At 37.3% G+C, this 17,893-nt stretch overlaps 1 protein-coding gene across 2 annotated transcripts in view; it reads left to right on the plus strand.

The window, feature by feature from the left end:
• LOC126162322 (P2R1A-PPP2R2A-interacting phosphatase regulator 1) overlaps window positions 1-12,928 on the plus strand; it is a 60,594-nt gene extending 47,666 nt beyond the window's left edge. For both annotated transcript variants that reach the window (XM_049918747.1, XM_049918746.1), the window contains exons 5-6: window positions 8,573-8,737; window positions 10,605-12,928. In XM_049918747.1, coding sequence (XP_049774704.1) covers window positions 8,573-8,737; window positions 10,605-10,833 — 394 coding nt within the window. In that variant the 3' untranslated portion in view covers window positions 10,834-12,928. The remainder of the gene's footprint in view (window positions 1-8,572; window positions 8,738-10,604) is intronic.
• Window positions 12,929-17,893: the final 4,965 nt, after the last annotated feature.

The raw sequence follows: 17,893 nt of genomic DNA on the forward strand, positions 1-17,893 counted from the left end.
GAATTTCATCACTATGTATGGACAGTTTCCCTACATCTATTAAATTTTATATGAAAATGTGAACATTTTCACCTGGTTTACCTTCGAACGAATGGTGTGACGGTGTTGGGCATTGACACAACGCGCCAAACACTCATCTGTTGTGTTGCAGCATGTAGCCCTCCATAACTGTTTCATGCATCCATTCAGAGCTTAGTAATTTGTACATGACACCTTAAATGTGAAAACAGGGTGAATTCAGTATCATATTCCTGACACTAGTTTGTATACGCCCTAGGGGGTGTATTCAGTACTGGAAAGCAGTGTAGGCTTGTAATGAATATATGAGGCTCAGGTTTAAAATAAGAAACCACATCAGTTTATTTGCTCATTGGGATTACCAATGGGACAAGATAGGTTAACTCCAGTGACCCCAGACCCATCTTGGAGAAAAGTTGCTCCCACGTGTGTTTGGCGACTTTGCTATAACACAATGAATAGGGAGTACTGCATGGCAGATTTGTCAGTGCGATGTTGTCAAAGTTACCTTTGATTGTTGTTGCTGTTGTTGTTCTTCCACCTTTTAGATTTGTTCTCATGGTTCGGCTACTCCGTGTGTGAACTTATTACTGTTGCCATCCAGGACACCTTCAAGGGGTATCACCAAGGCATACATGTCCACATCCATCAAATGCTACTGCACTCACCACGCCGCACCTTGGCCCTGTTATTTTACATCACTGCATACACATCATCTGCATATCGATCGAGGAGCGCACTGTGGATTGTTCCCACTACATAAAATGTATATGAGAGATATGGCCATCTTTCGCCAGCATGAGTGTGTTCAGTGGAACATAGGTCATTCTCATGAATAAGCCATATTACAACACTACATATTCACTCACTGAGACAGAAGATGCCATGCAAAACTCCTGTAATTCACTCTTTACAATTCAGTATAACATATCTGATATCATATAACAATTTGTTATCCATTTAATTTATCCTTCATGAAAATAATGTTTTCTTTATAAGTTTATGCATGATTATTTTCTTTGGTCTCAAAGAGTTAGCATGGAAGATGTCTCTAGTAGGTGGATTCAGCTAACCAAATGACTAAGCGCCCCTATTTGATATACCTGTCCCCAGACTTCTCCTCACAAGATGCAGCACAGGAAGTTTCTTTCTTGAATGCACCTGTCCACAGGCGTAGGACAGCCTCTCTATAGGTCTGCCTGCTCATTTCTAATCCAACTAACCTAAAGCAGGGTACACTTCACCATGTAAAATTGTCTACACAGTATCTCAGTATCATTTTTCACCATGACAGGGAAGATCTCCTTCAGTTATGGCTTATCTTTACACCAATTTTAAAGCATACTGCACCATACTCCATATACAAAACTGCTTTTACCTACGTGTTTGGTGCTTTGCGGAAACACATCGGTGTTAGCGTATAACTTTGGGTTATGATAATCCCATGTTCATTTTCTTTTCTCAGGATACTCTAGGTCTGCTACTATGTTTGTATTTAAAATTATCCAAGCCAACACATACAGCTCAATTTATCACTAAAAATACCTCAAGAAATAATAAAGCAAGGACTTAAATTGCAATTTCTGGCTTTTATATTGACGACAGAACCTGCCAGGGTAGTCAAGATAACTATTTTCTCTTCTCCATTGTCACTTATTTTATAAAACACCTATATCACAATATGTATCCAGGTGATTAACTATAATTTGTCTTCTCACGCTGATTGAACATTATGTTACTTGAATACTGCCTAATTTTCACATCCACTACTATCGTTCCTTGTGTAAGTCCTACTCCCTATTTAAAACTGATAAAACAATCTTGTTAGATGGCACTACTATCTTGTGCTCATTACGCTCACATTAGCACGTTGTATTTTAGAGTGTTGGGCTGCAGACGTGGGCTTTCCTCCATTATCTTCCCCCACAATGTGTGACATGCTTTAAAGCAGTGTACTGACCCCATACACAATATGTGTATGGCGCAAAATTATGTCCATTTGTCCAAGTTATATCGTCACACATGTGTTGTGCTCCTCGGCCATCCTGTGGCAACAGGTTGTGATAGAAACATGGGTAAAAGAGAAGGGATTCACTGATAGACACATATGGATATGGACAGTCAGAGAAGGAAGAAAGGAAAGAGAAGAATTGATTTGTTTAGGTCGAAGAAAGAAATAAAGAAAGAATGTAGCCCCGAGAGGCAGAATCCCTTACCACACCCCACCCCAAGGAATTTCCACTTTTGCTAAAGAATGTATCTCTTTCTGTAAGAAACATACTACCTGTTATTAGACTTTCAAAATTATGGTACTTACGGTTATCCACATAGCAACTTTTAATGCTTTCTTGCTTTCACAAACAAGGATACAGTTAAGTTATTTAATAAGGTAGAATAGTAAGATGTACATGATATAGAATAGTGTAGGGATAAGGAATGCTTTTAGAGAAATTAAAGAAGAAATACAAAAGCCATTAACTCTGATTTCCAATGGATGTTATTCTGCTAAATTTGTGAAGTGTGCAAATTCTCCTGGTGGTTCACATTTCTTAATCATATCAACATTGTATTGTCCCTTTCCCTGGCCTGTATCTGGATCTACCAGGAACAGTGCCTTCAGATATAATAATCCCACCACCTTAAAAGGTCTGCAATACTGTGGAAAGAACTTTCTAGTCTCTTTCTTTATGTTTGAACTACGATGGACATCTTTTACAAAAACGAAGCTATGTACACTGAATATAGGTACATCTGTTGTATTGTTGAACTTGGAAAGTATGCTCTGGACTTATTCATAACTTGCTTCTTATCTTAATGTCTATTACTGCTGCCTCTTCTTCCTCTGAAGGGGGGTATCTAAACAATTTTAATAATGGTTCTCCTATAAATTTCTTATTCATTATCTCTATCAGTGATAACTCGGTGCAGATACGGGTTAACTCATTCAATGTGACATGGAATTCTGGTATCATCTGTGCCCATGAGGTATGTTTGTGGGATCAGTATGTTGTACATAATCAGCCAAACTCTTTCATTACTGTCTCTCACGCATTAGAGTGCAAGTGATATTTTGATATGGTTACGTTATATACTCCTTTCCTTGCCAAAAACTTTAAAATTGTAGCTGGTAAGCTGTGGTCCATCATCAATAGTTATTTAAACAATAGATTACTGTGGTTGTATTAGCTTGCTTGATTGGATCAAGCATTACATATTTCAACCCGTACACTACCAGCACAAAAATATGAGTCACATACCCTCTACCCATAGGTAGTTAGCCAAAAGTCTGCTGCCGTAAGATCCTGTAATCTTTTAGATACCATGGGATACGGCATGTATTTTATACCACTATTATATCCTTTGACCTTTTGACATATAATAAAACTCTGCAATAGTTTAATTACTTTTTGACTACAATTTTAAAATAATAAAATTTATTCACACGTTGTGTGCATTTACATGTTCCAAAATGTCCATAACGTTTGTGTATGATTCATATTAATTCATCCTTAGCACACTCCTCCAACATGGAGCACGTAAATTTCCAAAATAAAATATCATTTTTTTTTTATTGTCCATGAAAGTTGTTCTGATGGCACCAGGGAACCATTTTTACACTTTTGATATTTCTCACTGAGTCCGCAGCTCGTGCTCTTGCGGTAGCGTTCTTGCTTCCCGCGCATGGGGTCCTGTGTTCGATTCCCGGCGGGGTCAGGGAGTTTTCTTGCCTCGTGATGACTGGGTGTTGTTGTGTCTTCTTCATCATCATCATTCATCCCCATTATGATCCGAGGAAGGCTATGGCAAACCACCTCCACTAGGACCTTGCCTAATACAGCAGTGCGGGTCTTCCGCATTGTCCCCTATGCTCCTCGGAGTATGGGACCTCATCATTATTTCTCACTGAAGTAGTCATCATCTTTTATTTCTTGCATGATCTTGAGAGCTAAATTGCTAGTACCTCAGAAATTAATTTCGAATATCATCCCAGGGCCCATTGTACATTTCATATTGTTCTTACCTAATGGTAGTCTAGATAATACATTGGAAACTTGGTTCTCTAATCCTTTTATATAGTTTATCTCTAGTGGAAATTGCTGTAAAAAGACAACCCACCTCATCATGTGATAATATAGTAGTATGCTCTCCATGAGAAAGGCTAATGCTTATTGATCAGTATGTTTAACTACTTTCGAGCCCCAAATCAAAGCCTGAAATTTCTTTATGCTCCAAACAATAGCAAGCAGTTTCTTCCCTGTAGCTGTGTAATTCATCCCATGTTTACTTAAACTATTACTTGTGAAAGCAATTGTTCTGTGCTCCCCTATTTCCAAGTCCCTTTTTCCTTGGGATAATTCCATGACTATACCATATTCTCAGGCATCTGTCTCTAATTTGAAAGGTTCATGTCTCACAGGATGCTTCAAAATAGGTGGTTTCACAAGTGTCTGCTTGATATTACCAAATGCTTCTGCTGTACCGTCATTCCATATCCATTTTGCTTTCTGTTTCAACAAACTTATTAAGTGGGGATCATTCATAATTTGCCCATGTCTATAACGATGTTAAAACCCTTCTAATCCTAGGAATGAATGTAATTGCCTAGCATTCTGTGGTTCTGGACAATCTTTTACGACTCTTACCCTATTGAAGTCTGGCTTTATACCATTTACCCCCCCCCCCCCCAAATGTCCCAGAAACTTAAGTTTTTCCGTAATTGTAATACCTTTTTCATAATTAGTTAATAGTGTACAGTATTCTTCCCATGTTTTTGACACCAACAGAGTATCATTAACTTCTATGAGTAGCTCTTGTTGTAATCCTCATCCTAACACTTGATCCAGAGCGTGAATAAAGACTGGCACAGAGATTCAAATCAAAAGATAAGATGCGAAATTGGTAAGATTTTCCATCAAATGAGAAAGCTGTTTTTTTCATGGAGCTTCCTTACAGCCAGTAAATCTATTGAGCTACAATACTGGGTCTGCTGTAATTTGGCTAACAGTTCACTGATACTTACAGTTTATCCCCTTCCGTTTCTGTGTGATTATTAAGCGTATGGGTGTCTGAAACTAAACAGTCGCCTCTTGTGGCTTTTTAACCACTTTTAATGGATTGTACATGCCAGTAGTCCGTTCAGCCACCTGATTATCAACCAGTTTGTTAATTTCATCCTGTACTACAAATCTTAAAGGCACAGGATAAGGTTTGCAAAAGAATGTGTTGTTAGTCTTGATATCAAAGGGAGAAATGTAATCTCCTATAACTTCTGACTTATTGGAGAACACAGATTTGTAATTTGATAGAGTATGATACACTGCCACTTTCTGAACGCCCATTAACATCTTAGATTTGTAAGCTTTAATAAATGTATCATAAATCAGGTTTTTTGCCAGTATATTTGATTCTTCCTCGCTTAGTACTTTTGCTTTTGTGACTAACATCTGTATGACCGTATTACATGTAACAACTTCATGACTTATTTTGGAGGAGTCTAATATACACGTAGCACCAACTTCATATGACAGGCTAGCTGTATGAAAATCTAAAATCCCTTTGTATTTTAGCAGCCAGTCTATTCCCAACAGTATACACCTAAATTAATATTTGAGACATCCAATAAAGACTGAGTACATTGAAACCATACCAATTTTATGAGACTCTCATCTCAGACTTAATTGATTTATTTTTTATTCTGGTAATACCTACAGTAGTACACACTCCAGTAGCTGGTAGTGTAAGATCTCATTGTTTCTGTTTTATATTGTGTAATAATTCTTCTGATATCAGTGATACTTCAGTACCTGAATCAATGTATAGATCTGCCTTCTCCTAGTACAATAGGTTTTGTTAGGATACTCATGGTTTCCCCTTCTTCCTCCTCCTCTAGTAACCATTCATTGTTGGAATTGTGTTTTGCACTGGCCACTAAGTTTTGTATTTTAGGGCCAACTGTGGATTGATCACATTCTGGATTTTGGCCCTCAACCCAGGAATTTTGTGATTTCCATTATAATCACCAGATAACTGCCTATTATTACATCTTTATTAACTCCGACATATGACACGCATTATTATCCACATTATTGTGGATTATTACATCTGTTGTTGATGCAACGGTCATTTCTCTGTTCATTGCAAATGAATTTGAAAACCATCTGTCATCTTTGTCGCCCTTGTTTTGATTAGAATTATGAACATTTTCATTATGTTCCTTGTTGAGGGTATCTAATCCCTGAGTAAATCATCCCCAGTTGTCCAGCCTCTATCCCAAATTTTTTTACGCATGTAATGTGGCAGTTGACTTATTAACACCCTTACCAAGTGTGGTTCCTCTAATGGGTTATCTAAATATTTCAGTCTCATCAGATACTGCTCCAGGTACCATTTATAGCTACTCCAAGAACTATTTTAATGCTTTGGGTCAACTAAATCCAGTAGTAACGTGCCTTGTTTGCTGGGAGACCAATATTTCCTCTTAAAACTTTCCTGAAAATCCTCCCAGGACTTGAAATCTTCAGAATTGGCATTCGCCAATTCTGCTGAATCACCAACTAAATAACTAAGTGTAAAATCTGTCTTCCTGGAGTCCTACCATCTTTTTGATGATGATCTGGAGAACATCCTTAAAAATGTACTGGATCCACGTCCCCATCTGGTGTGAGCTTTTTAAAATGTTTGGAAAAATTTATTCTGTTTCCCATTTGAATACCCTCAAAAAACTCACAAGATACACCAACATTATGATTAGTCTCATTAGTTCTAAATTCCGTTATTACAATTTCTAAGGCGTCCCACAATTTCTGCATTTCCTTTCTGTGATCTACAGCATGTCCCAAATAATTGGTTTTAGTACTAATAGATTCAACTGTATCAAGTACTTCTTGTTTTACAAGCTTCTGTAATGTCTCTTCCAAACCAGTCGATATTGCTTGGGTACTCAGAATTTCATTTAATAATTTTCCCTGCTCTAACATTTCGACCTGCTCCTGTGAACCTGAGATTTGGTTGTCTACGGTTTGTACTTTATTATGACTTCATTATGCAATTCATTCCTCACTAAATCACACTGGGCATTAATGTCCATTTGTACTTTTTTGGGCAAATAATTTATTTCTTTCTCCATAGCAGTAATTTTATTTTCATGTATGTTAACTATTGATATTGACTCTTCTTTAAATACTTCTGCCTACAATTTAATTGTTTGCAACTCGGTAGCGGTAGCCTCTGACTTTTGGTTGATACTTACTTCTAGCTCTTTAAAAGTAGCATTCTCTAGAGCCATGATTGTACCTTCCAATTTTGGATTAAGCTCTTCTTCTAATTTTCCATTAAGGTTATCTTCAAATTTCTTACTACTTTCATCTTGTGCTTTAATAGCTTCCTCTAGTTTTTTTGTCAATAGTTAAATTCAGTTCTACTTTAATATCATTCCCATGTACTTTAAGGGCTGTATTTATATTGAAGTTTAATTTGACTTGAAGGGCTCCCTTTAAATTTCTTAGCATTTCTTCTAATTTCTTGTTAAATGCTTTACTGTTTTCCTACATAGCCTCACTGTTCTGTTCCACAAATAACCTACCTGCTACCATTTTACTAGTCCACGCAGACATACACTACTAACTCCAAACCCATTATTTAAACTCGATGTTCACTGAGTTTCTTCGCTCACAAATGTTGGTGATTAGTCCTGTAAGTTCCCGCATGCGCAACAATAAAATAAAATAAAAAGTGCTAAACTGACAAAATCGCAGCTCACTCAATGTGTAGAATGTGAACTGTAAACACTGCTGTTTACTGCACAGGCAAAGCTGGTGCATCATGTTGAGCAACTGTGGCAGGCGGCTGCTTCTCTGGCGATGTGCTGCTGAAGTGATGTGCCATGAAAACTTATGCCCCCGTAATCGTCACATTAAGCTGACTGATGTCGGTTGGTCTGCCTGCTGCTATCCTGTCATTAATCTTCCTTGCCAAACCCTCCACAAATTCCTCCATTTCATAATTAATATGCACATGTGAGGTTTTTGAATAATGCTCACAGTGCTGGTCTCAGTGTAGACAACTGTGGTTATTTGTCTTGTGGTTGTGAAAATTTCTTATTATTTTTTTTTTTTGTTATCTAGAATATTATTAACTTGTTTTCGTTAGATGACTTTGTGGGGCACTACGCAATGTGTACTCACTTGTAAGTTCCAGTGTTGATTCTTGAGTTGCCCCTGGCAACTAAGTATTTCTTTGAAATATTTCCAAAACATTTACCAGATCTCTCTCTTTTCCAACACCGTAGTCATGTGATTAAACGTATTCACTTCTGCACTGTTAGAACGGTAGTCCGAGCCAATTAAGTAACCTGAGGGACAATGACATAGTTCGACAAGACTGCATCTCCACTTAGTTGTTTGTGCTATTTCATTTTGTCTGTCTTGTTCATCTGTTGTATTTTATTAGATTTTCTCATCAGCCATGTATTATTTGCTCCTGAATTAGTTCTTAGTTTGTGTGTGAATATACTATGCTATGAGACTCTAAAAAAAAAAAGAGTGTTTTTTTGCAGGAGAAGCTTAAGTCCTAATACTGTTCGAGCTAGTTCACTGGGCCCTGTGAAACGCAAATGTGAATTAGAGGATGAAAAGGTTGATCCCTATGTTCCTCCTCCAGCCAAAAGGCCCAGTTACTATGGAACTGAGAGAGCTGGTCTTCTAATGACTCAGAATAACAGGTAATAATGCAGTAGTTCTGAAGAGTTTAAAAAATGTATACAAATAGACTTGTTTACAATTTAAAAATAAATTGAGATTTAAAATATGAGTAAATAAAATCAAATGATAGGAAATCCAGGCTGGAATAACAATAATATTGTGAAAAGGATGTGTTACTACTCACTGCACGGAGAAGGCATTGAGTCACAGACAAGTACAAAGAAAGGACTGCCAAATATTTAAGCTTTCAGACAAAAAGTACTTTGGAAATGGAAAACGTACACACACACACACACACACACACACACACACACAGTCCAGAGTCTCCAGCAGTTGTCGCCCAACTCATCTATTTCCAAAGGAGGACTGTTTATTCGAAACCTTACATGTTTAATAGTAGCAGTCTGTTCATTGTATATGTCTGTGTCTCAGCACCTCCTATATGTGATGAGCAGCAGCCTGTCCTTTTCATAGTACTGTTGAGTAAATAAAATTTTATACATATTTTGCTCCTCTTGGTCTCCATCTGCAGAAGACTGTGTACAATTTGTGTGTTAGCTTTGATGCAAAAATTCTTCCTTACTCATTTTAGTCTTACCAAAGTTCTAGTATCATTAGTAAGTTTATGTTTATGAAAATACATATTTTGACATTAAATAATTTTTAAATGTTTTTGTTTCTAATTATGCTTTCAAGTATTTCATTTCTCACACATCAGCAAACTGTTATTCTAGGACAGTATATGATCTGCTTATTGTGACAGGAAATGATTGAGTGACAGTAATAAATTTTAAATTAAATAATTATGAATTAGTGAAATGAACTTTAAAAATAAGTCGTTTGTTCCTGTGGTGAGTATAGGTTGTGACAACACTACATCATTGCCAAATGTGAAATCCTTAGCTACCACACCAGTTGTTGTCATTTGCTTTGGTAGGCTCTGATTTGGGATAGCTTATTCAAAAATAAAGCATCATGTAATTTGAGTGGACATGTTCAAACAAATGACAGTAAACTTATGAGTTTGGGCTCAGGAAATGAAAAAGAAAGGTGGTAAAATTATACTGATGCAATATGTACCCTATACACCAAATATATTGGCTTGTGGAGAATAAATTTAATACTTGAGCAGTAAACTTGGTCGTTCTCAGGAGAGTTTTGAACATTAAGACAACACATTGCAGAAAAAGGTACTTCTCACATCAGAAATTTCATGAAATTAAGATAAATGGTAAAAATGCATTGCACATTCAAAGAATACAAGAATCTGAAAGCACAAGGTCTATGATAAAGATGCTGACTGACTAAAAGTTTGAGTTCCCCCTAACCCACACTTAACTGCAGGTGGATATTATACAAAAGTAAGATATAAAACAAATCTCATGCAGTTATTATCATCTGTAGTTGTATTATTCCTTTAATTGTTTGGATTATAGTTTCCTATTGCCTGCCATTACACTTTTTTCCTTCCTACCCTCACGGGTAGGATAGAGGTATCACACATACTTATAATGTGAAACATCTGGTATAATGGTTGTGAAACAAGGTTTTCTAAGTTTTTGCAATAATTGCTGATCAATACCAGTGCTGTTTCTGCTATTCTTGTCCCAGTAGTAAAAGTCGTTCATATTCCACTTCCTGTTCAACTTAAATGTTTACTTACTTCTTTCATTAATAATTTCTTTAGTTAGGCAGTCCCCAGTACCATTCTTATATTGTAACCAAATTAAGTGCTCTTATCATAACACTTTTAGCTTGTTTGCTATTGACAATAATTATGTTAGATGATTGTGTAACTTTAGTGCATGGCAATGAGTACAACAATCTTAATAACCCTAGCATGTAATTTTAGTGGGGCATTTTTCTCAAGCAAACTTTATTTTGCAGAATGGATGCTTCCTCAAGTCCATTACCAGGTTCCTTGAGTTCAGTTGGCACTCCAGAATCATTATCTAGTGCTGACTCTCCTGGCTTCTCATTCCGGCCTGTTGACAGCCCATCACCAGGACGTCCTGCAGCCTCCATTAATGATGAACCAATGCAAGAGGAGAGAACACCTGACCCAAGCAAAAGTGACCAGATCATGACTCAAGTTGGGGAAAAGAACCCTAGCTAATCCAAACTTGCCTTAAACTGCATTTCTTTTCCCGTTTTCTAGTCTGCACAGCTTCCCAGCACTTCAGTTCGTTGAAAGCTTTTTGTCTGTCACTTGAACTGTGCCAGACGAATATGCTGAAGACACAAAAACCAGTTCATTGGGGTTTCGTGTTTCACTATAGGAATTAAAAGTTCTGTAGTGCATTTTTTGACTGAAAGATTTTTCTATGTATCTTGCCAATGAGAGGGGTATCTGCTATACCAAGAAAGCTTCAGAGATTAATTTTTGTTGTTTTCTGTGCAAACAGATTAAAAACTGTAGCTTTCCTGGTAGCAGTTGCTGTATTATTTGTAATAATCCTCTTCGAAAAGTGGAAATACCTCATTTCTCCTATGTATTAAAATATTTCGTATGACTTGTGTTTTTAAGTATCTTTAAATATGTAATTAGTATTTATCATTGTGTAGTTCAGTGTACTCTTTAATGTAAGTCTCTTTCAGTGACGCTTTTTATGCTGGCGTTATAGTCAGTTTTGATGCATTGAGTTTAGATTTAATGTCTGACTGTGAAAGTTTGTACACAAACTTTTTTTTATGTAGCAGTAAAAGAAAAATTTCTGCACACTAACAACTGCTGATCCATTCTTTTTTGCCCCCTTACAAGGACCTGTGTGCAGTTTCAAAGATGTCAAGAAGTGTTAAAATAGTTTCTCATTGTTTTGAAAACTAGGCAACTGTATTTAAAAATATATATTTATAAAATTTTTATGTTAGGTATTATGTTTGATCCAGTAAAATCGGTAATACCAAACGTAACTTTGCCACTTTTGATGCAGCATACAGCATTTAATACATCACACTCTTCTCAGACACTTAACTATTTCTGTTTCATTTATTCTTTTAAAGGTATTATACTTTGGCTCTTTCCTATTCTGTACATCCATGTTGCTTGAGATCTGTATATTTGCAGTTGTGAACATGATGACTGAACCTGAATGTAGGAAATCAACTTGTACCCCATTTAAGTATGCTGTCTAAATGTAACAAGCAAGATTCTCTCTCTCTCTCTCTCTCTCTCTCTCTCTCTCTCTATGTATTTAGTAAATACTTACTGCATGTAAGTACTTATTAAATACTGCCCATCAGCTGTGTTCATCCTTCCATTAGTTTCTGCAGTTCATAAACACAGATAACTCAAGGCTTCCAGTCTGTTTAGCAAACTGAATTTTGTTACACTGTGTGCAAATATTTCCAAAAAAAATCTTCATTGTGTGTGTGAACATAATATTTTAATCTATCTAATATACAGTTCTCAGAGTTCTTATTTTTTTGACACACAGTTACCAAAGTAGCAAAAGGAAAATTATGAAATTCTTGTTAAATTAGTCTACTATGCGACATTCTGTGGAATATCTTGTGAGTTCTGAATCTGCAATGCCATGTGAATATCACGTGGTGCAAGAACATCCATTTATTTTTGTGTCTTTTGGAATTAAAAAAGTTTGTTTATCTGTACTGTGTTTGGTTATATTGAAACTGAAATTTTATTTATGGGCTGGAAAGGATTATGTATCACTGGTAGGCACCAGTATTCATTAAAAAAAATTATGTTTGGCTGCATTAAATACATGTAATTTATTTTCTGCAAATCCGCTTTTCATTCATCTGTGTGGCCTAGTAGAACTAAACTGACCTGGTAACGTTTGTCTACTTTCAGTTCTGTTTGTTCTTATATTGTGAGAATGCAGTATGTCCTGTTTTAGCAATATCACAAAAAGATGAAACAAATATATGTTAGTATGCCAGAGAATAAAAGTACCCAACACATTGTTCTTGGTTGATATTTGGAACCAATACTTATTGACTGTATTTTGCTGCAGTACTAGAATGATTAACAAGTCAGAAATAGAGAATTTAGCATGTTAAAGTGTTAGACTGCAACATGTTATTTTACATCCTGAGATGTATAAAAAAACAATCTCGAATCTTATGTGCCATGTTCAGCATTTATTGTGCCATATATTCTGTAGTGCCCAAACATTGTAAATATGGCAGTGTCATATATAAATATGTAAATTACATTGTAGAATAGTTGCATAATATACAGAACTTTTAAGGAGAAAATAACTTCGCTTCTTATGTTGTGATTTTATCTTTCAGTAAAAGTATATTTTATACCATTTATAGTGTGTGTGTGTGTGTGTGTGTGTGTGTGTGTGTGTGTGTGTGTGTGTGTGTGGCCATATTTAGAAAACTGCTGGAATGTAGTTTGATCTAGAAATTATTGGTGCCACAAAATTAGTTTTCAGCCTTGCAATTGTCATGAGTGTCTACATCTCTAGTATAAATTATGGAAGAAATTCTCCAACTGTCTCCCCTGACTTCAATTTTCCAATTATGTTAATCAGTCTGGCCCAGAACTGCATCAAAATAATATTAGACATTGAAAAGTGTGGCACTTAAAAAGTAAAAATTAATTGTACTACATATTAAGATCGTTAGAAAATAAATAAGTAATTAAATAATAAAATTTAGAGAACCAGCATTTGAAGCTGACAACTGAACGATTCTACTGCTGCCAACATACATTGCACTTAAGAACCACAAAGATATGACACGAGATTAGGGCGCGTATGGAGGCTGATGGCCATTTTTCCCCTGCTGTATGTGCGAGTGGAACAGGAAAGGAAAGGACAAGTAGTGGTAGATGATACCCTCTGCCATGCATCGTACGGTGGCTTGCAGAGTATATATGTAGATATATATCCTTGATTCACTGATCTCATTGGAATAGTGAGATTTATGACACTCAGACAGCTCATTAAAAGAATTAAACATTAGTATGCTCTTACAGTGCTGTATAATTTTGTTAAAGCACTTTTTACTTGATCCAGAAATAATGTAGAGTCTGCTGTTTTTATTTGGGTAAGTTCTTTTAACACTATATTAAGTTGGGTGTAAAGACTGAGATGTGGAGAAGAGCATATTCAAACACGAGAATTATTTTTTTTATCTTTGAATGGAATGGAATTATTCATTCTGTTGGTCTGACAAAAGTGTCAATATTCAGATCTCCTCTCCATCTCTAATTTCACTATCCTGACACCACCTTCCCATAACCCCCTCTCCCCGCCTCCTGCTCCTGTTCTCCCCCTCCCCTCCCTCCTTCCCTCTCTCCCTTCCTTCTTTTTCCCTCTCACTCCCCTTCCCCTTTTTTCCATCACCCCCTCCCTTCCCACTTACCCCATCACTCATTCATCTTTGCACCCCCCTAAGCCCCACAAGACACACACGTGCTTAAAGGGGACAGGGTGATAAGTTTTGTGTAAGGTAATGTTGCTTCAGCCAGCACTATTATAATACAGCTTTTCCTCAAAGATGATAACTTTTTTTACATGTATGTCAGAAAGGACCCTAGTCTGTCCATTGTAAAAGTTCTTAGCAGAACAGTGGTGACATCTTCTAGCTGATCCCTTGTGGTAAAATTCACCTACATGGTAGAGCTGTGCAGTAATAACTGTATGGCATGGCACTGAACCCAAGTTGTAAAATGTGCTACCGTATTTACTCGAATCTAAGCCGCCCTTTTTTTTTTTTTCAGTTTTTGTAATCCAAAAAACCGCCTGCGGCTTAGAATCGAGTGCAAAGCAAGCGGTAGTTCTGAAAAATGTTGGTAGGTGCCGCCACAACTAACTTCTGCCGTCGAATATATGTAGCGCTACAAGGGGATGCTTTGTAGGCACAGAGATAAATACTGGCGCCAAAATCTCTGCGTCAGTAAATAAATTAAAAAAAAAAGGTGGAAGACGAGCTTTTTTTCTCCGCCCCGAGTTTCGACCACTGCATTTTCGTACATTATCCAACGAAGTAAATACAAATTCCGTATTGTTCATCTTCGAATGTAGCAGAATTTCAATGTACTACGAAAATCCGACTGACCAGACTGTTTGGGATGTTTGTCAATATGGCCAACTCTACGTGTTGAATTTTTTACTACCTGTGAGAAGAGGTGGTTGCTAATAGGAACCTGACGAAATGTGAATCACATGCAGTATTCTCTTCTCCATAAGAATAATATGAATGTAAACATTATGCCACGTATTCTTTCGTGTTTGCTGCTATTTCATTTAAATCCTATCTGCCTAATAAACTACGAAACTAGAGTGAGACAACAGCAAACGCGGAAGAATATACGTATCGTGTCATGTTTACATTCGTATTTTTCTTATGCCTAATAGTGATACAGTCAGAAATTAAGCACGGCAACTGATTAGATTTTTAAATCTAAGATGACTAATTCCTGTGCAGAATTTGACGTACTAGAGAAGCGGCCGCAAAGATTTTCAAACGGAGAAAAATTTTCGCCTAACTCTCGTTCAGAACATATTCTATCATATGCAGTCTATTATTTGGTTCTTGTTGATCATTATCAAAGAAAGCAGTGTAAGTAACAACAAATAGCAGTCTCTTGCCATTGTTTCGCTAGTGAGACGATTCCTCTCTTTTCTTTTTTCTTAATTGTAAGCGGCGGTAGCGCGCACAAAAGCAAGCCATGCCGCGCGCGGCGACAGGCCGTAAACACGCACTATCAGAATGAGACAAACAATGCATTACACAGTACAGTAATGCATTTTCAGCTCAGAGTGACGTTAACACCTATAACAAAGAAAACGGCACTTATCAGATCAAAGCAAAATAAGCAATCGATTCAAACCAGACGAAGCACGTGAAAAGGAAGGGTACCCGTATAAATACGGACGGAGCGCCTGACGTATAGCAATGGCTACCTGGTAAAACTTAACTGTTAAGCTTACGACTCGAACCAAACTCCTGTAGCTGTATCGTCATTCATTCGACCTAAATTGTGTCTCGTATTACAATGGACCAACTTTGTTTTGATTTGGAGGTGCGGCCTAAAACTTTTCTCTCCCCTTGAATTTCGAGTCTCAAATTTCAGGTGCGGCTTAGATTCGGGAAAATTTTTTTCCTCGATTTCGAGTCTCATTTTTCGGGTGCGGCTTAGATTCGAGTGCGTCTTAGATTCGAGTAAATACGGTAAGTACTCAGTTGACAGTTGTCACAACTATCTGCAATGCTACTGCACTTGCCAGAACAGCAGAGCTCATTCATAAGTGTGAGGGATTTATTCATTCACATTGTATGCCCAATAAATAAAATAGTGAAGGGGAGCTTTCAGGGATATGAAAAGTTATCCATTGATAGGCAGAAGCAGCTGCTTTCTGTAAAATGTACTAACAACAAATTGACTAGTGCTAACCTATTCATACTGATAATTAATGGACATTAACTCTGGATTACTATAATTAGATAAAGTGTGGAAAGTTCTGGTTGAAGGTAAATAATTCAGAAATAATGGTGGTAACTCGTTGAACAGCGGAGATGTTGAGCTGTTGACAAGCATACAAACAAAAACTGAAATTCTGATAGCTTTTGGATGACTCCATTCTTTGAGCTAGAGTACACCTACATACACATCTGCCTCCACACCTGTACAGCTACATTGTGTTTGCTGAATATACAGTGCTGGGGCTGCAGTTCGAAAGGTAGGCTGGGGTGAGGAGCAAAAAGAGGCAAAGTGGAAAGAAGGGTTGGGGAAGGGTGGCTGATGGCTTGACGGGTGGTGGGGGGCATCAGGTGTACAAGATAGGAACTTGTAAGGGTGAGGCTTCAGATGCATGGGATAGAAATGTTACACATGGGCACCAGAACCAATGAGTTCATGCAGCACAGGTTGATGATGATGACGGCAACAACAATGTGGGAGGAGTGGATTGGGAAGGAGTGACAGAACAAAAGAAGGGGGGGGGGGGCTTGGGAAGAAGGGGTGGGTGCAAGGCATTAGTAGAGATTGAGGGCAGGACAACTATGGAAACGAAGGATGTGCTGCACGGATATTTCCTATCTAAACCATCCATTCAAAAAGGCCAGACTGATTTTATTCTTGGCATATTAACTATGGTGACAGCTTGAACAAACAACTGTAAACAACAGGTGTACATTCAGCAAATCAGTTGTGAGCAGGCAGTGTTCAGCCTTGGATGTATAGTCCTGGTGTGTCTACATTATCACAAATTGTAATGGGACATCATCTCTAAATCAGATGTTAAAGAGATTCTCCGGAATGCTTTGAAGAAGAGAGCATTGTGCAGAGTTTGTTCTGCACACCTTGACTCCGGAACAAAAATGATGCATGAACATTGGCTGTGAATTGATTGAAGTGCAAAATATGAGCAATTCTTTTCTGAAAAAAAAAAAAAAAAACTTCATGGATGATGAGACTTGGTGTTACAAATACAAACCTATGACAAAATATGGAAATTCACATAGAGACAGTGCTTTGACAATGTAACTGACATTCAAGACAATGTGAGATGAGCATCATCCCAAAGTGCTTTTCTGGCAGTTTAACTTGGTTGTAGGGATGTCCTGTGCATGTTAGTCAAGAGGGGGATACTACAAAGAACACCTGAAGCGTTAAAACTACCATCTTAATGTTTCTATACTTCTTATTAATACATTCTCAAAACTATTTGGAGTTTCTCTATAACTCACATTCGTCATGAGAGAACAGCAACTGTCTTACTATTTAACACATTTCTCATTTATTCTCCAGTTTAAGTTGCACATTTTTACATATGTGACTCAGATGAAGTTCTGTCACAGACATAACAGGTTGCAGATGGAATTACATAGGTCTGACACTGATCCAGAGAGGCTGAAACACGCCACCCACTTAAAAATGAGCAACTGACGCTGAAGAATAAATCTGAATTTTTGTGAACTTTTTTGCCTGTCGGGGTATGTAGGCAGTTTAGAGAAGCTGGAGATGGAGGGAAGGATCCAGGTGGCACAGGTTGTGAAGCAGCCATTGAAAATGAGCATGTTGTGCTCAGCAGTGCGTTTCCCCTGCAGGCCAGAGTTTGGAATTGCTCTTGTAAGATTAATGGTTAAACTGTGGCCCAGTAGAAACCCTGTACCATACCATTATTCTCCTGACTGTTTACACCAAGGACGTAGTCTAAGAGATTCCTCTTATTTCAGGTTATCTGAAAGCTCAC

This window comes from Schistocerca cancellata, chromosome 2, assembly GCF_023864275.1.
Source record: "Schistocerca cancellata isolate TAMUIC-IGC-003103 chromosome 2, iqSchCanc2.1, whole genome shotgun sequence".
In the NCBI taxonomy this organism is placed as follows: Eukaryota; Metazoa; Arthropoda; class Insecta; order Orthoptera; family Acrididae; genus Schistocerca; species Schistocerca cancellata.